The sequence below is a fragment of the Lathyrus oleraceus genome, unplaced genomic scaffold (assembly GCF_024323335.1).
Source record: "Lathyrus oleraceus cultivar Zhongwan6 unplaced genomic scaffold, CAAS_Psat_ZW6_1.0 chrUn0071, whole genome shotgun sequence".
In the NCBI taxonomy this organism is placed as follows: Eukaryota; Viridiplantae; Streptophyta; class Magnoliopsida; order Fabales; family Fabaceae; genus Lathyrus; species Lathyrus oleraceus.
In genome coordinates, this window is record NW_026112462.1 from 76,568 (window position 1) to 103,269 (window position 26,702).

General features: G+C 31.5%; 3 protein-coding genes across 3 annotated transcripts; all 3 read left to right on the forward strand.

Annotated features, from left to right (window-relative positions):
* The first annotated feature begins 6,365 nt into the window (after positions 1–6,365).
* Positions 6,366–7,682, forward strand: LOC127112288 (bifunctional UDP-glucose 4-epimerase and UDP-xylose 4-epimerase 1-like). The gene has a single exon (XM_051046294.1). The coding sequence runs from the start codon at positions 6,497–6,499 to the stop codon at positions 7,547–7,549; it is 1,053 nt and encodes a 350-aa protein (XP_050902251.1). The 5' UTR covers positions 6,366–6,496; the 3' UTR covers positions 7,550–7,682.
* Positions 7,683–18,140: 10,458 nt separating this feature from the next.
* On the forward strand, positions 18,141–18,863 carry LOC127112284 (secreted RxLR effector protein 161-like). The gene has a single exon (XM_051046290.1). It carries the CDS (start codon positions 18,141–18,143, stop codon positions 18,861–18,863), a length of 723 nt encoding a protein of 240 aa, XP_050902247.1.
* Positions 18,864–24,968: 6,105 nt separating this feature from the next.
* On the forward strand, positions 24,969–26,151 carry LOC127112291 (bifunctional UDP-glucose 4-epimerase and UDP-xylose 4-epimerase 1-like). Its single transcript, XM_051046297.1, has one exon. It carries the CDS (start codon positions 25,099–25,101, stop codon positions 26,149–26,151), a length of 1,053 nt encoding a protein of 350 aa, XP_050902254.1. The 5' UTR covers positions 24,969–25,098.
* The last annotated feature ends 551 nt before the right edge of the window (positions 26,152–26,702 follow it).

Here is a 26,702-nt window from a genome sequence, read left to right on the forward strand (position 1 = left end):
TTATGGTTCTCGGTCATGAAGAAAGGGATTGCATAAGCATAAATTGTGATAATAGTTCCACCATCAAGCGGTCCAAAAACCCAGTTATGCATGGACGCAGCAAACACATTGATGTTCGGTTTCACTTCTTAAGAAACTTGTCCGAAGAAGGAGTTATCTCTTTAGTCCATTGTGCAAGTGTTGATCAAGTTGCAGATATCATGACTAAGTCGTTGAAAGCAGATGCATTTCAAAAGCTTAGAACTTCACTAGGAATGTGTGACATTGCAGTAGTAAGCTAATGTATTTCACAATATTAGCTTAAGGGAGAGTATGAAAAGATCAGCTAGGTTGTTTTTCCTAGTATTTAGGGCCATATATGCTACGTAGGAATAACGTCCTACTTTATAGATTAGTTGGTTTACATTGAATAACTCTTTTAGTTTATGTCGGTAGTGGCTATTTTTTAGCTTTGGTTGTTTCTGTAACAGACTATTAGCTATATAACAGCCTAGTATCTATTGAATAATATGCAAGGTTTTTTCTCATACCTAACAATAATAGCTTTTCTTCATAGAAAAGTTTGAGAGTGCAGCCAAAAAATAAATAAAATGAAAGAGAAAAAAGACAGTAACATTTGTCATCTTCTGATCTCTGTTTCCAGCAACGGAACAGACGAAAGTTTGTTGAGCGAAAACTTTAGACTCTATAATTTTAACTTTTCAAGAACTTGGTGATTTTGCTTCTGAGTCGATTCATGTTTTATATTGTAATCGGAAAGAAATGGGTAGTAAATTGTTTTCATGGGTTAATGGTGTTGCAATTAATTTAGATGTTTGAGTATTTTACTTTATTTATCCCTATTAGTATTACATATGTATTGTCTTTGGTACATTTGAAGGTATTAAAGAAATGAAAAAGTCTTTACTTTTTATAGCTAGCGTTTTATCTTCTCCTCAGCTTTAGAGTATTAGGATTTTCTAATAGTTTTGGTAGTGTTCACTTTTAGAGTTTATGATATATCCTTCCTCCAAAGAATTCAAATCATACTCAATTCAATGACCTAGAACTTCAATCTATCTATCTTGTCATGCAAGCATTTGCTGCTTCAAAAAGATTGAGAATGTGATTTACCATATGCATATCTTATGACTCGTCTCTTTAAGTACTATCATGTCGATACAAGTGGGGGACTAAAGACAGAGATGGACACTCGTGATCATCGAGTTGAAGTCGATGTTATTAACAAAATGGATATAATAAGGGATCATGTTGATTACTACCTCAAACATAAGAGTGAACTAAATTCGTCTATATATGATTCTTCTCCATTTTCTTCCTCAGCATCTACTTTTGCGTTTGAAGGTGGGCCTACAAACTAAATGATTATGGATGAGTTACTTAGCATTTGAAGGTTTATAACTCAACAATTTGATGGACTTCGTCAGGATATGGATGGTATCTCACAAATGCTAAATGAACTAGACGTATTTCAGGAGGATGATGATGATTTTAGTTGCTCGTTTGGCACTTATGTCTTAGCTGCATGCTTTATGACTTGTTTATGTTTGTGGTTTTCGTCGTTATTTGCATTGTCTATCTGAATTATTTTTTGGTTGTCCTATGATTGTTTCATTAACTATCATATGTGTTTTCTCTATGTCTTTATGCTATGTTTGTTGGATGCCACATGAATTATTATTGTTTTTCTTTATAATGTTAAAAGGGGCAGAAAAGGTATGCATGTTTTTTTTTGTTTATCTTATTTCAGGACACTAAAGTTTTAATTGAAAAATAAATGGGAAGATATCAAATGCTAAACAAGATAAGGGGAAGTATTAAATGCTAAATAAAAACTATCAAATGATGTAGTTTGTTATCATAAAAAAGGGGGAGATTGTGAAGAAGATCTCTCATATAACCTTAGTTGAATTTTTATAAATACAACGATATCAACAAAGAAGAAAAAGGTAAAGACCTTAAATATCAAAGCACAAAATGAACAACTCATTAGTTAAAATCAAAAATCTTTAAAGTATTTGTCTTTACATTTGATAGATTACCTTTTAAGTTCAAATATCACTTCAAAGCTTATAAAAAGAGAAGATAAAAACCATTATGGTAATTGATTACCATACATATGTAATCAATTGCATGTTGGTGCAACTTGTTTTCAACATAAAAGCGGTAAAAAAACACAATGGTAATCGATTACCATATATATTTAATCGATTACATGATGTTGGATATGTATTTTTTTTCTCACATTAAAAGCATGTAATCAATTACATCAACCTGGCAACCTATTTTTTTCATGAACAAGTGTCTTTTTATGCATTGTTCAAGTTGTGCAGTGGTTTATGATGCCTCTTCAAAGTGTTATAATGATTCATGGTGCCTTCTTAAAGTCTATAAATCCTTGTTTAATTTCTAAAAAAATTTAAATTTTACATAAGAAATTTACACATTTATAATTGGTTATTCAAATTTTCAAGTATTGAAAATTTTATCAAACATTCTGAAATCTGAAAGTTTTGAGCCTTAAAATGATATTGTTCTGAAAAGTAATATTGATAAGGATTATATTTTAATGTTAGATTTTGGATTCTTCGGTCTATAAAAGATTATTCTTCATTTCTTAAGAATTAGTGTGATTCTTAACTCATCATAGTGCGTCGTGAAAGATGATGTAAAATAGAAAGTGGTGTGCGTTCTTGTTTGAGTATTGAGTGTTTATTGTGAAGAGTCTTGATGTGAAGATTGTAATTAAAAATCTTGATACATTTATAAGTGGTGATTCAAATTTCGAGTATTGAAAATTTTATCAAACACTCTGGAACCCGAAAGTTCTGAGTCTTAAAGTGATATTATTCTGAAAAGTAATATTGTTAAGGATTATATTTTCATGTTAGGTTTGGAATTTTTCAACCTATAAAAGATTATTCTTCATCTCTTAAGAATTAGTGTGATTCTTAATTCATCGGTGTTTGGTGAAAGGTGATATAAAATAGAAAGTGGTGTGCTTTCTTGCTTGGGTATTAAGTTTTCATTGTGAAGAGTCAGGGTATTAAGTGTTCATTGTTCAGAGTCTTGATATGAGGCTTGTAATTAAAAATCTTGATACTTAGTGAAAATTTCTCTAATAAAAAAAAGGAGCTAGATATACCATTCAGTGGAAGAAAGCAAACCATAATATATATCATTTGTGTTTCTCTTCTCCCTTACATTTTATATTCCACATTTTACTCATTATTATTTTTGGATTAATTATAACTTCACAACCTCCACTAAAATAAATTATCATAAATAAGCACTTAAATAAAAAAAAATCTAGCTTCTTATATTTTTTCGTTTAAAAACCATGTCAAACAATTATATATATGTTATCAAATTAATTAAAAAAACTTTTTTTATTCGTGCCTATTTTTAATGATAGTGCAAGAAAGCTAGGGAAAACATAAAGGAGGATGGATTTTTATTTTCAATTTTCACGTGCAAGACCTTTTCTAAGTTGTTTCCAAATACTTATATGCTTCCTAATGCTATGATGCACATAAAGAATCTGAGGACACCGTCCAACATACATTAATGCTAAAGTATCGTAATTTTAACATCATACAAAACATATCTAACAGAAGTCGCACTCACATATATTTCTATATTGTTGGATTCTATGTTGATTTAACCATTGTATGAACCTTTTGATCTATAATGTCATTCAATTGCTTCTTGTTCATAATGATTTTTATATGAGATACTCTTTTAATCTGATTTTGGGCATATAGGGAATAATGACCATTAGTCTATGTGGTAAACCTAGGGAAATTGTTGTACTTATGTTGGTTGAATAGAAATAGGAGACCCCGAGTAGAGGCATAGGAAATTAACGCTTTATACATCGTCTAACCATGCTTACGCTGGTGGACTAGAGATAGAAAACTCTGAGTAGTGGTTAGTGAGTTATTTCGTGAGGGGTCGACTATAATGGTTTTGTTAATTCGTTGTGGTGTTATGGTGATAAAATCATTCATACATGGCATCAAACATCAACAATAGAGAAATAGGGGATTATAGAAAATAATCTAACCTCTTTTATGATATTGTTTAATCGTTTATTTACTTTTCTCACTGAAACTCGAAAACGCCTTCTTACTAATTTTCTATATATTACACACATATTGTCTTGCTTGAAGGTAGTCCCTGTGGATTCGATCTTTTTACTACTGCGAAATCATCGGTACACTTATCGAGAAGTCATCAGTATCAAATGCTAAACAAAAACTATCAAACGATATGGTTTTTCATCATCAAAAAGATGGAGATTGTGAAGAAGGTGTCTCTTATAATCTTGGTTGAATTTTTTAAATACAACCATATCAACAAATAAGAAAAACGAAAGGACCTTAAATATCAAAAACACATATGTATTTTTTTTCTCACATTAAAAGCATGTAATCGATTACATCAACCTGACAACCTATATGCATTATTCAAGTTGTGCAGTGGTTCATGATACCTCTTCAGAGTATAATAATGATTCATGGTGTCTTCTTAAAGTCTATAAATTCTTGTTTAATTTCTAAACAGTTTTAACTTTTACATAAGAAATTTACACATTTATAAGTGGTTATTCAAATTTTTGACTATTGAAAATTTTATTAAACATTCTGAAACTCGAAAGTCCTGAGCTTTAAAGTGATATTGTTCTTAAAAATAATATTGATAAGGATTATATTTTCATGTTAGGTTTGGGATTCTTTGGCCTATAAAATATTATTCTTCATGTTTTAAGAATTTGTGTGATTCTTAATTCACCGGTGTTTGGTGAAAGATGATATAAAATAAAAAAGTGGTGTACTTTCTTGTTTGAATATTAAGTGTTCATTGTAAAGAGTATGAGTATTAAGTGTTCATTGTGAATAATCTTGGTGTGAGGCTTGTAATTAAAAATCTTGATAGATAACAAAAAAAATCCTCTAAAAAAGGACTAGATATACCATTCAGATGGAGAAAACAAACCAGAATATACATCATTTGTGTTTCTAGCTTCTTAATTTTTTTCGTTTGAAAAACATGTCAAACAATCATATATATATATATATATATATATATATATATATATATATATATATATATATATATATATATATATATATATATATATATATATATATATATATATATATATATATATATATATATATATATATATTATCAAATTAATTTAAAAAAAAAACGTTTTTTATTCATACCGATTTTTAGTGATAATGCAAGAAAGCTAGGAAAAACATAAAGGAGGATGGATTTTTATTTTCAATTTTCATCTGCAAGACCAAATTATTTGTTATTTGAATGACAAATTATGAAACAATTTTCAATTGCAAAAAGATGTTTAACTGTTAAATTGGTAACAACCATTCATCAACATAACTTTTAAGATAATTATGATAAATATCAAACATCTTGAATGATCAACAATTAATATGATTAACTAAGAATGTACAGTATATAAATAAACAATAATGGATGTCAAGATTGTATTGTATAATTTCAGAAAACATATTTTTCAATAAAAGAGGTTAGATTGTGATGCGACCAGCATTCAAATCAAAGAAACCTTACTAGAATTACTGCCAAGTAATCAAACAAGATAAAAACTGTTTTCAGATTCCAAAGACGGCCTTGCTGATAAAGTATATGTTCGACACACTACCCAAAATATCATTTTGGTAAGCAATTGAAAGAATCATTGTAACTAAAGTAGAGATGCAGCTGATTCACTTACATAACATTCCTTCATCAACATTGCTTTCATCTTCGCCAGCAAACCGCAAAAGAACAAGTTGCATTGTATAAGATTTTAAGTACTTGGAGTTGGAGGTTTGTTAAACTCTGCAAATTAAAATTACATGCGACGGGCAATAAAGTTGACTTACCGATCTATCGTCGTCAGATATCAATTCAGCTGCAATAATTCCAATAAAAACTTTAATCAAACGAGTGTAATACTCACAAGTAATTGATTTAGTTTTAATTTTGACGGTTGTTGAACTAATATAAATACTCATGTTGAATTAGAGTTAAATTTTGAAATGACAATCAAAAATTTATTTACGATAATGAAAGCTTACGATATGATTCTTTGTGTTTGTCTTTGTCATACCATCTTAAAATTAGAGTTTGACAATATTCTATTAATGGTGACGCACGGTTGAAAAGAAACTTACTTGGCAATCCAATCTAAGCTAAAAATGGAACCTACCAACAAAACAGAATTACTAATGCTATCTTAAATTAATTCCACGTCAAATTTAACAAATCAAAAACAGATTACAGAGAGAAAGAAAATTAGAAACTAACAAAATCATTCCAGATCGCAACTTTCTGTCCATTACCCAAAAATAGCAATTGATAATATTTCATTACTATATAAAATCCAAAACTCAAATTCTAAATCTATCAACTTTTTCAAAACTTCAAAATCTCAGTCCTCTCTCTACCTGACCTATTCCAAGATATGGCGTCTTCATCGCAAAAGATACTTGTAACCGGCGGGGCCGGTTTCATTGGCGCTCACACTGTTGTTCAGCTTCTCAAAGACGGGTTTCATGTTTCCATCATTGATAATTTTGATAATTCTGCTATGGAAGCAGTGGACCGTGTTCGTGAAATTGTTGGTCCAAACCTTTCACAGAATCTTGAATTCACACTGGGAGATCTCAGGAATAAAGATGATTTGGAGAAACTTTTCTCAAAATCTAAATTCGACGCTGTCATTCATTTTGCTGGGTTAAAAGCAGTCGGTGAAAGTGTTTCAAATCCTCGTCGTTATTTTGATAATAATCTTGTTGGCACCATCAACCTCTATGAAGTAATGGCTACGCACAATTGCAAAAACATGGTTTTCTCATCGTCTGCAACTGTTTATGGGCAACCTAAAAAGATGCCATGTGTGGAGGATTTTGAGTTACAAGCAACGAACCCTTATGGACGGACGAAGCTTTTTCTTGAAGAAATCGCACGAGATATTTCAAAAGCTGAGCCGGAATGGAGAATCATTTTACTGAGATACTTTAATCCAGTTGGGGCACATGAAAGTGGTAAACTGGGTGAAGATCCTAGAGGCATCCCAAATAACCTCATGCCTTATATACAGCAAGTAGCCGTTGGAAGATTACCCGAGCTCAATGTATATGGTCATGATTATCCTACAAGGGATGGCTCTGCGGTACGGGACTATATCCACGTGATGGACTTAGCAGATGGTCACATTGCTGCTCTGAGAAAGCTTTTTACAACAAAAAACATAGGTTGTACGTCTTACAATTTAGGAACCGGTCGTGGTACGTCTGTGTTTGAAATGGTTGACGCATTTAATAAAGCTTCTGGTAAGAAAATCGCATTGAAATTGTGTCCGAGAAGGCCAGGAGATGCTATAGAGGTTTATGCATCTACAGAGAAAGCAGAGAGAGAACTCGGTTGGAAGGCCAAATATGGTGTGGAGGAGATGTGCAGGGATCAGTGGAATTGGGCAAAGAACAACCCGTGGGGTTACTCGGGAAAGCATTGAATCAGCTAAACAAATACACTACTCATCTACCGATATTCTCTATACAAATAGGCATCCCATTGTTTGTTAAAGAGTACTTGAAGCATGTATATGTCAAACACTAATTCTAATGAGATTCTATTTTAAACCAATATTCAATAACTTAATAACAATAATTTAACAAATATCTTATGCTAGAATACAATCAAGAGTAAATTTTTAAAGTTCAGTCGTCATATTCCATGAATTAATCGAGCACACACGCAACAACTCTTTGATATAATGGTAACATACTCTCATCCGGCACATCTCTAAACAAATTAATATAATTTAAAAATAAACAAGAATAAAAATACGAGACGGAAGTATGTTAGTGGTCGTATGGCCTAGAGCCTCTAGTAACATTTGAAAAGTAAAATGTACTTTATTATTTAATAAATTGAGTAATTTGCTCATATAAACAATATAAATAGTTATTTTAATTATTTAAATCATGTAATATATATATTATACTAGACCAGAGATAGACACATACATTAAATAGGTCCCCCCACTTCAATTTCTGAGCCGTTAGCATCTCTGATCCGAGATAAGAAATTACTATCTATTTCAATTTTTGTGCTTTTTTAAATTGCATAGGGAATCAAGTTTCAATCAATATTTGAGGAGTTATTATCCTCTTGAAAACAAAGATTTAAAGTAGTTAATCGAAAAAATCTTTATGTTTAGAATTCCTCAATTAATCTTTATGTTTGACCGTTAATCAAAAAAATCCGACTAATAAGTGTAGTTAATTATGTTTAAAACTTTCTTTAAATCTTTTTTATTGGGTGCATATTATTGGAAAGTTAAATGTGGTTATGAACGAACATAGGATAACCAACATTCCATTGTTAAAGAGTACTTGAAGCATGTATATGTCAAACACTAATTTTTAACCGCTAATTGAAACCAACATTCAATAACTTAATAAAACTAAATTGCTTAAATTGCTCAAATGGCTCAAAATTCTGAAACGTAATAGGATTTTACAAAATGTTGTTAAACTACAATCTAAGTCGCGACATCAAAGGTTTCTAACGTCTCTGCAATGTAACCATAATTGAAACCCTAACAGTAGTCTTTGAATGTGATTCATAGCGATATATCAAATTCCGCGATTTAAAAACCAACATTCAATTGCCTAATAAACACAAACTGTTTAAATGACTATGAATATTGAAACTTCACAGGGTTTACAAACAAATGAGTCAACAAGATATCATAAAATTTCATTTGTTTCTTCTTCGCTATTACAAAGCTATGATTTTGATGGTTGAAACGAATGTAACAAAGACAATAGTAACATAAAATTGAAATGGGGCAAGGCTAAAACAAAGCAACAGTGCAAGTAATAATTGAAAAGATCAGCTAGGTTGTTTTTCCTAGTATTTAGGGCCAGATATGCTACGTAGGAATAAGGTCCTACTTTATAGGTTAGTTGGTTTTCATTGAATAACTCTTTTAGTTTATGTTAGTAGTGGCTATTTTTTAGCTTTGGTTGTTTTTGTAAAAGACTATTGACTATATGACAACCTAATATCTATTGAATAATATGCAAGGTTTTTTCTCATACCTAACATATGGTATCAGAGAGAGCGAACTAAACTGCTGCAGCAGCCTATGAGAATTAAAACCGTTTCTTCTTTCTCTCTACACAACATTCTGTCTTTTCTTCTTTCTCTCTACTCAAAGAAATATTTTCTGTATAACTCACATACTCTCACGCCAGCCACCGCACGCTTTCTGCTGCAACTCACTCACATACTCTCACGCCGGCCACCGCACGCTTTCTGCTGCAACTCTCCTTCGCTGTATTGTTGCATCATTTGTTACAAACACCTCTCCAGAGTAAGTTTCTCATTCTCATTCTATTTCTCATAAATACCTCTTACCACCAAAATCTTTTGTTGTTCATCTTTTTCATTTACTTCTCTGTTTTGAATACCTTCGTTTTTTCCTTTGTGTTTGTGAAATTAGAAATCGCTCGAGCAGGACCACCGCCTCAAATTATCTGCCATATTTGTCTCCAAGGGTGAGTCTCGTTCTTCTTAAAATTACTCAAATACTTAAATTATGCTAAAACTCTAACCTTCCTATTTCTCCAAATCTGAATTGAAAAATATTACTTTAAATATTTTTTGTTACAAAAATTATTTTGTAAGGATGTCATATGGTTATTAGGGTTTATTATATAAGGGCGTTATAATATTTTAGTGGGATTGTATTTTCTTTCCTAGGCTTAGCGTGAGAGTTGTTTCAAATTATAACATCAATTGCTTTAACTTTTTGGTTTTTAGTAACTCATATTATAGTAACATTTTGGTACAAGAATAACTTAACAGAGTTAAAAAATTTAATTAATCATATAAAAGGAGGGACATACTTTTCAAAATAGAAGAAGCTAGGAAGAATATAGTATTATTATACACTATTATATCTAATCAACCAAAAATATACCGTTATTTTAATCCTGTTTTAATTTCATAAAACCAAAATGACCTCACATAAGATTAGTTAGTAACCAATTATTCGATTAGTTAGTAACCAATTATTCGAGTATATGTCCTTGATTATTGATAGTCACATAAGGTTTAGTTTTGGGTTTTTAGTAACTCATATTACAGTAACATTTTGGTACAAGAATAACCTAACAGAGTTAAAAAATTTAATTAATGATAGAAAAGGAGGGACATACTTTTCAAAATAGAAGAAGCTAGGAAGAATATAGTATTATTATACACTATTATATCTAATCAACCAAAAATATACAGTTATTTTAATCCTGTTTTAACATATTGGTACAATAATAACTTAACAGAGTTAAAAAATTTAATTAATCATATAAAAGGAGGGACATACTTTTCAAAATAGAAGAAACTGGGAAGAATATAGTGTTATTATACACTATTATATCTAATCAACCAAAAATGTACAGTTATTTTAATCCTTTTTTAATTTCATAAAACCAAAATGACCTCACATAAGATTAGTTAGTAACCAATTATTCTGAGTATATGTCCTTGATTATTGATAGTCACATAAGGTTTAGTTTTGGGTTTTTAGTAACTCATATTATAGTAACATTTTGGTACAAGAATAACTTAACAAAGTTAAAAAATTTAATTAATCATATAAAAGGAGGGACATACTTTTCAAAATAGAAGAAGTTAGGAAGAATATAGTATTATTATACACTATTATATCTAATCAACCAAAAATATACAGTTATTTTAATCCTGTTTTAATTTCATAAAACCAAAATGACCTCACATAAGATTAGTTAGTAACCAATTATTCTGAGTATATGTCCTTGATTATTGATAGTCACATAAGGTTTAGTTTTGGGTTTTTAGTAACTCATAATATAGTAACATTTTGGTACAAGAATAACTTAACAGAGTTAAAAAATTTAATTAATCATATAAAAGGAGGGACATAATTTTCAAAATAGAAGAAGCTAGCTAGGAAGAATATAGTATTATTATACACTATTATATCTAATCAACCAAAAATGTACAGTTATTTTAATCCTGTTTTAATTTCATAAAACCAAAATGACCTTACATAAGATTAGTTAGTAACCAATTATTCGAGTATATGTTCTTGATTATTGATAGTCACATAAGGTTTAGTTTTGGGTTTTTAGTAACTCATATTATAGTAACATTTTGGTACAAGAATAACTTAACAGAGTTAAAAAATTTAATTAATCATATAAAAGGAGGGACATACTTTTCAAAATAGAAGAAGTTAGGAAGAATATAGTATTATTATACACTATTATATCTAATCAACCAAAAATATACAGTTATTTTAATCCTGTTTTAATTTCATAAAACCAAAATGACCTCACATAAGATTAGTTAGTAACCAATTATTCGAGTATATGTCCTTGTTTTGTCCATGAAGAAGGTTAACTTAAGAAGGCGGTTGTAATGGTCCTAAAACCTGAACCATAACAGGTCTGCACCCATAGAAATTGCACTCAACCATAACAAGTATAGTTTAATTTGATTTCCTATTGATCAGACATGTTGCACTAATCTTGAGAGTAATAATTTTTTTCATTATTTTAATAATAAACAAGAATTATTTATTCATGTCAAATATGTGTTAAGATATGTGAGGAATTTGGAATTCGAGGAGAAAGTCCAGGAGGAAATATAGTGTTAAGATATGAACAATTTTTAAAAAATGCAAGATTATGAAAGTGAGAAATAAAATACTCAATTAGAAGAATTTACACGAATTGGTATTATAAGTATTCTAACCACTAAACAAGTTTTCGTTTATATGATTTATTTCAAACAATTTTGATACAACTTATATTTAGTGTTAATTTATAAAATAATATATTGTTATATTAATTCTATCTTAGAGTAATTTTGGATTGAGTTTCATGTTCCCTTATATATCAGCATTTATATATCAAACAATTTTCGTTTATATGATTTATTCAAACAATTATGTGCATAGTTTCGAACGGTATGAAACACAGTTAAATTTCTTTGCATATTTAACATATTTTCTAGTTAGACAATTTCTAATTATGTTTAGTAGTAAAGACAATATAGACATAATGAAACACAATTGCAGCCCCATATTAGCATAATTTCTGCTTAGACATTATTGTGCATATTTTCATACTATCTTTATTAAATACTTACTACTCAATGAACTAATTCAACTTCTTTACATGTAACATTGATTCTACTCGGTGAACTATTTTATGTATTGTAGGATATTAGTAAAAAGAATGCAGGTAATAGGAGCAAGCAAAAGTTTATGCATCGTGTAGGACCAACAAATTTTGCTAGAATTCGTGCAAAATTGGTATGACATTTGTGTGTGATTATCAATAGAATAAGTTGTTTTTTCAATATCTTATGAAGTAGTATTTTTTTTAATATATGAATAATCATGTAGCGGGCAAAAAAGGATGGAGAAGAAGTCACTCAAGCTGAAATGTTTATTGAAACTCGAAAAAGTCGCAAGGGAAAACAAGTGGATGGGGAAACCCAATTTGCTATTGTAAGTTAAATTATAATATTCATTATAAATACATGTGGTTTTTAATTTTGTTCAAAACTAATAATTTAAAATATTAGGATAAACTTCAAGAATCTATTGAAGACTCAGTTGAAGCTGGAACACAAGCATTTCAATCATTGTTTGGGAAAGAAAAGCCCGGTAGAGTGAGATGTTATGGAAGAACTGTCACACCATCATTGTTGAAAAAAAAATGAAGAAATTTCTTTAATGAAAATGCAATATGATGGTAAGATTTCTGACATGGCGCAAAAGATGGGAGCAATGGAGGCACTTTTGAAAAGCATGTATATGCAACAAAATCCACATTTAAGTGAAGAGGAAGTAGATGATAAGATGAGAGAAGCTTTGCACAATGATAATATTCCAACACCACGCTCATCGACATCAACATATGCTCCTACTCATCAAAAGGTACTATAATTGACATTAATAAAAATCAACATTTATTTTATTAAGTGTTGAGTTGTTATTTTATAGTTGTTTAATTTTTTAAACATGCGGTGTTAGTTTTATAAGTTACTCATTAAGTTAGTATATATTCATGCTAGCTAGGTTGAACATTGTGAACATATGTTACCATGCACATTTTCATTATGTTTTTTAAAAATTAACATTGTATAATGGTTTAGATGGTAAGATTCATGTATAAATTTCAAAGATTCGAGTTTGAATTCTAAGCGTGCAAAGTTCGTTAGTGAGTAATATATAACTATCGATTGTTTGGATTGAATCATTATTGCATGGATGTTGAGTCATTTGAAGCCTTGCATATGCCGCTTTGATTATTGTAACTTTGTTATTGAATAATATATAAAAGAAATTCTTCATATTTATAGGTTAGAAACAAAGATGATCCTCAAGATGAACAAGATGATGATCTTCAAGATGACGATAATCTTCAATATAATCAAGATGATGATGATCTTCAATATGATCAAGATGATGATGATCTTCAATATGATCAAGATGATAATGATCTTCAATATGATGGTTTTCAAGATGATGATTCTCATGGACCTCAACACAATGAATATGATAAAGACCGCCATTGATTTAAATATTGACGATTATGTTTTGTTTTATGGAGTTACATAAGCCAACTAGCTATAACTTATATTGCTTGGATTTATTTTGAAAATATTTGTATTTTTTTGAATTTCAAAGAGTTGATTACACTTCATCTTATTAATACTTCATATTTATATATGTTTTCAATTTATAAATGTGTTTCTTCTAATAATATTGAAAAATAATCTATTAGAATAATGTGAAGGTATATGATCATAAATGTATCACCATATAAATGAACAGGAAAATTCTATACTAATTATATCTTTCAAAGTCTAAAGTGCACAACAGGAAAATGTTATACTAATTATGTCTTTCAAAGTCTAACGTTATATATAAATTTGATTTGTTTTTCAATCTATAGACAACGCTTTTTATGCGTTGCTTATCAAAAACCGTAGTATATTCCTTTATTTTAGGCGCGGTTATGTGTGTTGTGTAAATTAAATTATAGATTAAGCTACGGTTTACATCTGTTGGTTATTAATAACGGTTGCCTTTTCACACGTTTAGGGGACAGTTATTTTATGTTGTTACTTGAAAACCGCAGCTTAAAAGTTCAACTAAAACCATGGACTTTGATATTTAAGGCGATGGTGTTCAGAATCCGTAGGTAGAAATCAAAAAACCGCGCTCTAATGGAATAAGCAACGGCTGTTTATTCCACGCTTGATAAACCGTCCCCTAAAGCATTAAGCAACGGTTTTATACCTTTAAGGGGCGGTTTTTCGTTGTTGCCTAAACCCATTTTTGTTGTAGTGGTTGTTAAACTACAATCTAAGCCGCGACATCAAAGGTTTCTAACGTCTCTGCAATGTAACCATAATTGAAACCCTAACAGTAGTCTTTGAATGTGATTCATAGAGATATATCAAATTCCGCGATTTAAAAACCAACATTCAATTGCCTAATAAACACAAACTGTTTAAATGACTATGAATATTGAAACTTCACAGGGTTTACAAACAAATGAGTCAACAAGATATCATAAAATTTCATTTGTTTCTTCTTCGCTATTACAAAGCTATGATTTTGATGGTTGAAACGAAGGTAGCAAAGACAATAGTAACATAAAATTGAAATGGGGCAAGGCTAAAACAAAGCAACAGTGCAAGTAATAATTGAAAAGATCAGCTAGGTTGTTTTTCCTAGTATTTAGGGCCAGATATGCTACGTAGGAATAAGGTCCTACTTTATAGGTTAGTTGGTTTTCATTGAATAACTCTTTTAGTTTATGTTAGTAGTGGCTATTTTTTAGCTTTGGTTGTTTCTGTAAAAGACTATTGACTATATGACAACCTAATATCTATTGAATAATATGCAAGGTTTTTTCTCATTACCTCTACCAAGCAATAGACAGAAATGTGTTTAAGCAGATTTTGGATCGAAGCACATCCAAAATCGTGTGGGAATCATTGAAAAAGAAGTTCAGAGGAAATGAGAAAGTGAAGAAATCTCTGCGAAATGCTTTGCGAAGAGAATTTGAAATCCTCGAAATGAAGAAAGGAGAGACTATCACTGACTACTTTGCAAGAGTAATGGTGGTATCAAACAAATTACGCAACAATGGAGACGATATGCCGGATTCAAAGGTCGTGGAGAAGATCTTACAGACTCTAACAGACCAATTTACTTATGTGGTGGTGTCTATTGAAGAATCAAAGGAAGCAGATGACATCTACATTGATGAACTACAAAGTTCATTAGTAATGCATGAACAAAAGTTCAACCGACCCAAAGTCAACAGAGAAGATGAAGACCATGCTCTTAAAGTGGAAGGAAGAACAATTTTTGCGAGAGGCAGACGTAGAGGTTCACCTCGAGGGCGTGGTCGAGGTAGAGGAAGATTCAGCGTCAATAAAGCAACTGTCGAATGCTTCAATTGCCATAAATTAGGATATTTCCAATATGAATGTCCTATGTGGAACAGAGAAGCAAATTATGTAGAGCTGGAAGAAGATGATCTCCTGCTCATGGCATATGTGGGTGAGACAAAGAGGAAAGATATATGGTTTGTGGATTCAGGATGCTCAAATCATATGTGTAATAACAAAGGTATGTTTTCAAGTTTGGATATGACTTTCTCTCATTCTGTCAAACTTGGAAACAATAATAAAATGGAAGTAGCTGGAAAAGGTGTTGTCAAACTAATGCTAGGAGAAATCTTGTACATCGTTGGGGATGTTTATTTTGTACCTGAACTTAAGAACAACTTGTTGAGCGTCGGCCAGCTCCAGGAAAAAGGTTTGGCAGTGTTGTTTCAAGAAGAAGCATGCAGTATATATCATCCTCAAAGAGGATTGATTGTGAAATTTATCATGAGTGCAAACAGAATGTTCACTATCCTGTCCGAACCACCAGAAACACGTGGAACATGAGAAGAAAAGAATACGGAGGTGACTTGTCTCAATACAAATGGAGCTGATCTGTCAAAACTCCGGCATGAACGCTATGGTCATCTCAGTTATAAGGGCTTACACACGCTGCAGAACAAAGACATGGTTCATGGTCTTCCAAGGTTCCCAGCCTCAACTGTCACATGTGTGGATTGCTTGAATGGAAAGCAAACAAGAAACTCCATTCCAAAGCAGTGTTCATCGAGATCAACTCAGCCCGTGGAGCTCGTTCATTCCGAAATTTGTGGTCCCATATCTCCCATCTCCAACAGTGGGAAGAGGTACTTCTTAAGTTTCATTGATGACTATAGTCGAAAAGCATGGGCTTATTTGCTAGCCGAAAAATCGGATACTCTGAACTGTTTCAAAATATTCAAGAGTATGGTTGAGAAAGAAGCAGGTATGATGCTCAAGTGTCTTCGTACAGACAGAGGGGGTGAATATACTTCAACAAACTTTGTCCACTTCTGCGAAGAGAACGAAATTCGAAGGCAACTTACAAATGCCTACACACCCCAACAAAATGGCGTTGCGGAGAGAAAAAACAGGACAGTCATGAATATGGTGCGAGCATTACTATCAGCAAAAGGAATTCCAAAATCATTCTGGCCCGAAGCAGTAGATTGGACTTTCCATGTTCTCAACCGCTGCCCCACCTTGGCAGTTAAAGATGTAACGCCTCAAGAAGCATAGAGCGGAATCAAACCATATGTGGATCATTTCAGAGTTTGGGGCTGCCTTGCTCATGCTCATATTCCAGACGCCAAACGAGGTAAACTAGACAACAAAAGTTCAGTTTGCATTTTCTTAGGGGTGAGTGAAAATACTAAGGGATATAGACTTTTCAATGTCATCACAAACAAAATTATAATAAGTCTAGATGTGGTCTTTCAAGAAGATGAGAAATGGGTTTGGGAAAAAAATATGAAACACAAGTTGGTATAGATTTAGAATGGGGAGAGAAAACACAAGCTGAGGGAAGTGGAGAAGTGAGAGATGGAAATGAGGAAGACGGAGAAGTAAGTCCTGGCAATGGGGAGGTAGTCACGGAAAGTAAAAGTGGAGAAGAAATAGAGTTTTCAGGAGACCAAATTGAGAGGGATATAGTTCAAGGGAGAGAAAGAAGAACTCCTAGAGTAAGAAGAGCTCCTATATATTTGAATGATTTTGTAAGTGGAGATTCTTTATCTGATGATGATGAAGTTAACATGGTCCAAGACGCGGGAACCGAAGATCCAATTCATTTTGAAGATGCAGTGAAAGAACAAAAATGGAGGAAAGCCATGGATAATGAAATAAATTCCATTGAGAAGAACAACACATGGACACTATCTGAACTACCAAAAGGCGTCAAGAAGATTGGAGTCAAGTGGGTTTTCAAGACTATGAGAGATGAAAATGGCAAGATCATAAAGCATAAAGCTCGTTTAGTGGCGAAAGGATACCCTCAGAAGCAGGGAATAGACTACTCTGAAGTGTTTGCTCCAGAAGCTCGGCTTGACACTGTGAGAATGGTGATAGCTACAGCAACTCAGAAAGGATGGAAGATCTTCCAATTAGATGTAAAGTCTGCTTTCTTACATGGTCAGTTGAGTGAACAAGTTTTTGTTGATCAACCAAGAGGCTATGAGAAAAAAGGGAATGAGCATTTGGTGTATCAGCTACACAAAGCATTGTATGGATTAAAACAAGCTCCAAGAGCTTGGTTTAGTCGCATCAAAGCTCATTTTATCAAGGAAGGTTTCCAAGGCTGTGACTATGAACAAACTCTCTTCACCAAGAGAAGCAAAGAAGGTAAAATCATTATTGTCAGTGTCTATGTTGATGACTTAATATTCATTGGCGATGATGAGAATTTAATGTTGGAATTCAAGGCCTCCATGATGAGGGAGTTTGATATGTCAGACTTGGGATGTATGAGCTACTTCTTAGGAATTGAAGTCTTGCAAAAGAAGGAAGGAATTTTCATATGTCAGAGACGTTATGAAGAAGAGGTTTTAAGAAGATTTGGAATGCTATAGAGCAATTCTGTCAACAATCCTACTGTATGAGGCATGCAAATTAATAGTGATGCAGAGGGTGACCCAGTAGATGAAACTTACTACAAGCAGATTGTAGGAAGTCTCATGTACCTTACATCCACCAGGCATGGTTTGATGTATGCAACTAGTTTGTTGAGCAGATATATGGCAAAGCCTACAGAACTTCATTTACAAGTTGCCAAAAGAGTTCTAAGATATTTGAAAGGAACTATGAATCTGGGAATATTTTACAAAATGAGCAGTCAAGGTAAGGAGTTGAAGGCCTATAAGGACAGTGATTATGCTGGTGATGCAGAAGACAGAAAGAGTACAAGTGGGTACACTTTTCTACTCACTTTAGGAGCTGTTGCGTGGAGCTCAAAGAAACAACCTATAATCACACTTTCTACTATAGAAGCAGAATTTGTAGCAACAACTGTTTGTGCTTGTCAAGCTATTTGGATGAAGAGGATACTTATGGTTCTCGGTCATGAAGAAAGGGATTGCATAAGCATAAATTGTGATAATAGTTCCACCATCAAGCTGTCCAAAAACCCAGTTATGCATGGACGCAGCAAACACATTGATGTTCGGTTTCACTTCTTAAGAAACTTGTCCGAAGAAGGAGTTATCTCTTTAGTCCATTGTGCAAGTGTTGATCAAGTTGCAGATATCATGACTAAGTCGTTGAAAGCAGATGCATTTCAAAAGCTTAGAACTTCACTAGGAATGTGTGACATTGCACTAGTAAGCTAATGTATTTCACAATATTAGCTTAAGGGGGAGTATGAAAAGATCAGCTAGGTTGTTTTTCCTAGTATTTAGGGCCAGATATGCTACGTAGGAATAACGTCCTACTTTATAGGTTAGTTGGTTTACATTGAATAACTCTTTTAGTTTATGTCAGTAGTGGCTATTTTTTAGCTTTGGTTGTTTCTGTAACAGACTATTGGCTATATAACAGCATAGTATCTATTGAATAATATGCAAGGTTTTTTCTCATACCTAACAATAATAGCTTTTCTTCATAGAAAAGTTTGAGAGTGCAGCCAAAAAATAAATAAAATGAAAGAGAAAAAAGACAGTAACATTTGTCATCTTCTCATCTCTGTTTCCAGCAACGGAACAGACGAAAGTTTGTTGAGCGAAAACTTTAGACTCTATAATTTTAACTTTTCAAGAACTTGGTGATTTTGCTTCTGAGTCGGTTCATGTTTTATATTGTAATCGGAAAGAAATGGGTAGTAAATTGTTTTCATGGGTTAATGGTGTTGCAATTAATTTAGATGTTTGAGTATTTTACTTTATTTATCCCTATTAGTATTACATATGTCCTGTCTTTGGTACATTTGAAGGTATTAAAGAAATGAAAAAGTCTTTACTTTTTATAGCTAGCGTTTTATCTTCTCCTCAGCTTTAGAGTATTAGGATTTTCTAATAGTTTTGATAGTGTTCACTTTTAGAGTTTATGATATATCCTTCCTCCAAAGAATTCAAATCATACTCAATTCAATGACCTAGAACTTCAATCTATCTATCTTGTCATGCAAGCATTTGCTGCTTCAAAAAGATTGAGAATGTGATTTACCATATGCATATCTTATGACTCGTCTCTTTAAGTACTATCATGTCGATACAAGTGGGGGACTAAAGACAGAGATGGACACTCGTGATCATCGAGTTGAAGTCGATGTTATTAACAAAATGGATATAATAAGGGATCATGTTGATTACTACCTCAAACATAAGAGTGAACTAAATTCGTCTATATATGATTCTTCTCCATTTTCTTCCTCAGCATCTACTTTTGCGCTTGAAGGTGGGCCTACAAACTAAATGATTATGGATGAGTTACTTAGCATTTGAAGGTTTATAACTCAACAATTTGATGGACTTCGTCAGGATATGGATGGTATCTCACAAATGCTAAATGAACTAGACGTATTTCAGGAGGATGATGATGATTTTAGTTGCTCGTTTAGCACTTATGTCTTAGCTGCATGCTTTATGACTTGTTTATGTTTGTGGTTTTCGTCGTTATTTGCATTGTCTATCTGAATTATTTTTTGGTTGTCCTATGATTGTTTCATTAACTATCATATGTGTTTTCTCTATGTCTTTATGCTATGTTTGTTGGATGACACATGAATTATTATTGTTTTTTTTTTAATGTTAAAAGGGGCAGAAAAGGTATGCATGTTTTTTTTTGTTTATCTTATTTCAGGACACTAAAGTTTTAATTGAAAAATAAATGGGAAGATATCAAATGCTAAACAAGATAAGGGGAAGTATTAAATGCTAAATAAAAACTATCAAATGATGTAGTTTGTTATCATAAAAAAGGGGGAGATTGTGAAGAAGATCTCTCATATAACCTTAGTTGAATTTTTATAAATACAACGATATCAACAAAGAAGAAAAAGGTAAAGACCTTAAATATCAAAGCACAAAATGAAAAACTCATTAGTTAAAATCAAAAATCTTTAAAGTATTTGTCTTTACATTTGATAGATTACCTTTTAAGTTCAAATATCACTTCAAAGCTTATAAAACCTTGCAAAATCAAAAAACAACTTGTTCCCAACATACAAAAAGAGAAGATAAAAACCATTATGGTAATTGATTACCATACATATGTAATCAATTGCATGTTGGTGCAACTTGTTTTCAACATAAAAGCGGTAAAAAAACACAATGGTAATCGATTACCATATATATTTAATCGATTACATGATGTTGGATATGTATTTTTTTTCTCACATTAAAAGCATGTAATCGATTACATCAACCTGGCAACCTATTTTTTTCATGAACAAGTGTCTTTTTATGCATTGTTCAAGTTGTGCAGTGGTTTATGATGCCTCTTCAAAGTGTTATAATGATTCATGGTGCCTTCTTAAAGTCTATAAATCCTTGTTTAATTTCTAAAAAAATTTAAATTTTACATAAGAAATTTACACATTTATAATTGGTTATTCAAATTTTCAAGTATTGAAAATTTTATCAAACATTCTGAAATCTGAAAGTTTTGAGCCTTAAAATGATATTGTTCTGAAAAGTAATATTGATAAGGATTATATTTTAATGTTAGATTTTGGATTCTTCGGTCTATAAAAGATTATTCTTCATTTCTTAAGAATTAGTGTGATTCTTAACTCATCATAGTGCGTCGTGAAAGATGATGTAAAATAGAAAGTGGTGTGCGTTCTTGTTTGAGTATTGAGTGTTTATTGTGAAGAGTCTTGATGTGAAGATTGTAATTAAAAATCTTGATACATTTATAAGTGGTGATTCAAATTTCGAGTATTGAAAATTTTATCAAACACTCTGGAACCCGAAAGTTCTGAGTCTTAAAGTGATATTATTCTGAAAAGTAATATTGTTAAGGATTATATTTTCATGTTAGGTTTGGAATTTTTCAACCTATAAAAGATTATTCTTCATCTCTTAAGAATTAGTGTGATTCTTAATTCATCGGTGTTTGGTGAAAGGTGATATAAAATAGAAAGTGGTGTGCTTTCTTGCTTGGGTATTAAGTTTTCATTGTGAAGAGTCAGGGTATTAAGTGTTCATTGTTCAGAGTCTTGATATGAGGCTTGTAATTAAAAATCTTGATACTTAGTGAAAATTTCTCTAATAAAAAAAAGGAGCTAGATATACCATTCAGTGGAAGAAAGCAAACCATAATATATATCATTTGTGTTTCTCTTCTCCCTTACATTTTATATTCCACATTTTACTCATTATTATTTTTGGATTAATTATAACTTCACAACCTCCACTAAAATAAATTATCATAAATAAGCACTTAAATAAAAAAAATCTAGCTTCTTATATTTTTTCGTTTAAAAACCATGTCAAACAATTATATATATGTTATCAAATTAATTAAAAAAACTTTTTTTATTCGTGCCTATTTTTAATGATAGTGCAAGAAAGCTAGGGAAAACATAAAGGAAGATGGATTTTTATTTTCAATTTTCACGTGCAAGACCTTTTCTAAGTTGTTTCCAAATACTTATATGCTTCCTAATGCTATGATGCACATAAAGAATCTGAGGACACCGTCCAACATACATTAATGCTAAAGTATCGTAATTTTAACATCGTACAAAACATATCTAACAGAAGTCGCACTCACATATATTTCTATATTGTTGGATTCTATGTTGATTTAACCATTGTATGAACCTTTTGATCTATAATGTCATTCAATTGCTTCTTGTTCATAATGATTTTTATATGAGATACTCTTTTAATCTGATTTTGGGCATATAGGGAATAATGACCATTAGTCTATGTGGTAAACCTAGGGAAATTGTTGTAATTATGTTGGTTGAATAGAAATAGGAGACCCCGAGTAGAGGCATAGGAAATTAACGTTTTATACATCGTCTAACCATGCTTACGCTGGTGGACTAGAGATAGAAAACTCCGAGTAGTGGTTAGTGAGTTATTTCGTGAGGGGTCGACTATAATGGTTTTGTTAATTCGTTGTGGTGTTATGGTGATAAAATCATTCATACATGGCATCAAACATCAACAATAGAGAAATAGGGGATTATAGAAAACAATCTAACCTCTTTTATGATATTGTTTAATCGTTTATTTACTTTTCTCACTGAAACTCGAAAACGCCTTCTTACTAATTTTCTATATATTACACACATATTGTCTTGCTTGAAGGTAGTCCCTGTGGATTCGATCTTTTTACTACTGCGAAATCATCGGTACACTTATCGAGAAGTCATCAGTATCAAATGCTAAACAAAAACTATCAAACGATATGGTTTTTCATCATCAAAAAGATGGAGATTGTGAAGAAGGTGTCTCTTATAATCTTGGTTGAATTTTTATAAATACAACCATATCAACAAATAAGAAAAACGAAAGGACCTTAAATATCAAAAACACATATGTATTTTTTTTCTCACATTAAAAGCATGTAATCGATTACATCAACCTGACAACCTATTTTTTCACGAACTAATGTCTTTTTATGCATTATTCAAGTTGTGCAGTGGTTCATGATACCTCTTCAGAGTATAATAATGATTCATGGTGTCTTCTTAAAGTCTATAAATTCTTGTTTAATTTCTAAACAGTTTTAACTTTTACATAAGAAATTTACACATTTATAAGTGGTTATTCAAATTTTGACTATTGAAAATTTTATCAAACATTCTGAAACTCGAAAGTCCTGAGCTTTAAAGTGATATTGTTCTTAAAAATAATATTGATAAGGATTATATTTTCATGTTAGGTTTGGGATTCTTTGGCCTATAAATTATTATTCTTCATGTTTTAAGAATTTGTGTGATTCTTAATTCACCGGTGTTTGGTGAAAGATGATATAAAATAAAAAAGTGGTGTACTTTCTTGTTTGAATATTAAGTGTTCATTGTAAAGAGTATGAGTATTAAGTGTTCATTGTGAATAATCTTGGTGTGAGGCTTGTAATTAAAAATCTTGATAGATAACAAAAAAAATCCTCTAAAAAAGGACTAGATATACCATTCAGATGGAGAAAACAAACCAGAATATACATCATTTGTGTTTCTAGCTTCTTAATTTTTTTCGTTTGAAAAACATGTCAAACAATCATATATATATATATATATATATATATATATATATATATATATATATATATATATATATATATATATATATATATATATATATATATCAAATTAATTTAAAAAAAAAACGTTTTTTATTCATACCGATTTTTAGTGATAATGCAAGAAAGCTAGGAAAAACATAAAGGAGGATGGATTTTTATTTTCAATTTTCATCTGCAAGACCAAATTATTTGTTATTTGAATGACAAATTATGAAACAATTTTCAATTGCAAAAAGATGTTTAACTGTTAAATTGGTAACAACCATTCATCAACATAACTTTTAAGATAATTATGATAAATATCAAACATCTTGAATGATCAACAATTAATATGATTAACTAAGAATGTACAGTATATAAATAAACAATAATGGATGTCAAGATTGTATTGTATAATTTCAGAAAACATATTTTTCAATAAAAGAGGTTAGATTGTGATGCGACCAGCATTCAAATCAAAGAAACCTTACTAGAATTACTGCCAAGTAATCAAACAAGATAAAAACTGTTTTCAGATTCCAAAGACGGCCTTGCTGATAAAGTATATGTTCGACACACTACCCAAAATATCATTTTGGTAAGCAATTGAAAGAATCATTGTAACTAAAGTAGAGATGCAGCTGATTCACTTACATAACATTCCTTCATCAACATTGCTTTCATCTTCGCCAGCAAACCGCAAAAGAACAAGTTGCATTGTATAAGATTTTAAGTACTTGGAGTTGGAGGTTTGTTAAACTCTGCAAATTAAAATTACATGCGACGGGCAATAAAGTTGACTTACCGATCTATCGTCGTCAGATATCAATTCAGCTGCAATAATTCCAATAAAAACTTTAATCAAACGAGTGTAATACTCACAAGTAATTGATTTAGTTTTAATTTTGACGGTTGTTGAACTAATATAAATACTCATGTTGAATTAGAGTTAAATTTTGAAATGACAATCAAAAATTTATTTACGATAATGAAAGCTTACGATATGATTCTTTGTGTTTGTCTTCGTCATACCATCTTAAAATTAGAGTTTGACAATATTCTATTAATGGTGACGCACGGTTGAAAAGAAACTTACTTGGCAATCCAATCTAAGCTAAAAATGGAACCTACCAACAAAACAGAATTACTAATGCTATCTTAAATTAATTCCACGTCAAATTTAACAAATCAAAAACAGATTACAGAGAGAAAGAAAATTAGAAACTAACAAAATCATTCCAGATCGCAACTTTCTGTCCATTACCCAAAAATAGCAATTGATAATATTTCATTACTATATAAAATCCAAAACTCAAATTCTAAATCTATCAACTTTTTCAAAACTTCAAAATCTCAGTCCTCTCTCTACCTGACCTATTCCAAGATATGGCGTCTTCATCGCAAAAGATACTTGTAACCGGCGGGGCCGGTTTCATTGGCGCTCACACTGTTGTTCAGCTTCTCAAAGACGGGTTTCATGTTTCCATCATTGATAATTTTGATAATTCTGCTATGGAAGCAGTGGACCGTGTTCGTGAAATTGTTGGTCCAAACCTTTCACAGAATCTTGAATTCACACGGGGAGATCTCAGGAATAAAGATGATTTGGAGAAACTTTTCTCAAAATCTAAATTCGACGCTGTCATTCATTTTGCTGGGTTAAAAGCAGTCGGTGAAAGTGTTTCAAATCCTCGTCGTTATTTTGATAATAATCTTGTTGGCACCATCAACCTCTATGAAGTAATGGCTACGCACAATTGCAAAAACATGGTTTTCTCATCGTCTGCAACTGTTTATGGGCAACCTAAAAAGATGCCATGTGTGGAGGATTTTGAGTTACAAGCAACGAACCCTTATGGACGGACGAAGCTTTTTCTTGAAGAAATCGCACGAGATATTTCAAAAGCTGAGCCGGAATGGAGAATCATTTTACTGAGATACTTTAATCCAGTTGGGGCACATGAAAGTGGTAAACTGGGTGAAGATCCTAGAGGCATCCCAAATAACCTCATGCCTTATATACAGCAAGTAGCCGTTGGAAGATTACCCGAGCTCAATGTATATGGTCATGATTATCCTACAAGGGATGGCTCTGCGGTACGGGACTATATCCACGTGATGGACTTAGCAGATGGTCACATTGCTGCTCTGAGAAAGCTTTTTACAACAAAAAACATAGGTTGTACGTCTTACAATTTAGGAACCGGTCGTGGTACGTCTGTGTTTGAAATGGTTGACGCATTTAATAAAGCTTCTGGTAAGAAAATCGCATTGAAATTGTGTCCGAGAAGGCCAGGAGATGCTATAGAGGTTTATGCATCTACAGAGAAAGCAGAGAGAGAACTCGGTTGGAAGGCCAAATATGGTGTGGAGGAGATGTGCAGGGATCAGTGGAATTGGGCAAAGAACAACCCCTGGGGTTACTCGGGAAAGCATTGAATCAGCTAAACAAATACACTACTCATCTACCGATATTCTCTATACAAATAGGCATCCCATTGTTTGTTAAAGAGTACTTGAAGCATGTATATGTCAAACACTAATTCTAATGAGATTCTATTTTAAACCAATATTCAATAACTTAATAACAATAATTTAACAAATATCTTATGCTAGAATACAATCAAGAGTAAATTTTTAAAGTTCAGTCGTCATATTCCATGAATTAATCGAGCACACACGCAACAACTCTTTGATATAATGGTAACATACTCTCATCCGGCACATCTCTAAACAAATTAATATAATTTAAAAATAAACAAGAATAAAAATACGAGACGGAAGTATGTTAGTGGTCGTATGGCCTAGAGCCTCTAGTAACATTTGAAAAGTAAAATGTACTTTATTATTTAATAAATTGAGTAATTTGCTCATATAAACAATATAAATAGTTATTTTAATTATTTAAATCATGTAATATATATATATATATATATATATATATATATATATATATATATATATATATATATATATATATATAATGTCTA

Coding starts and splice junctions, on each gene's coding strand:
- LOC127112288 (XM_051046294.1), top strand. CDS start 6,497: ATGGCGTCTTCATCGCAAAAGATACTTGTAACCGGCGGGGCCGGTTTC.
- LOC127112284 (XM_051046290.1), top strand. CDS start 18,141: ATGCAAATTAATAGTGATGCAGAGGGTGACCCAGTAGATGAAACTTAC.
- LOC127112291 (XM_051046297.1), top strand. CDS start 25,099: ATGGCGTCTTCATCGCAAAAGATACTTGTAACCGGCGGGGCCGGTTTC.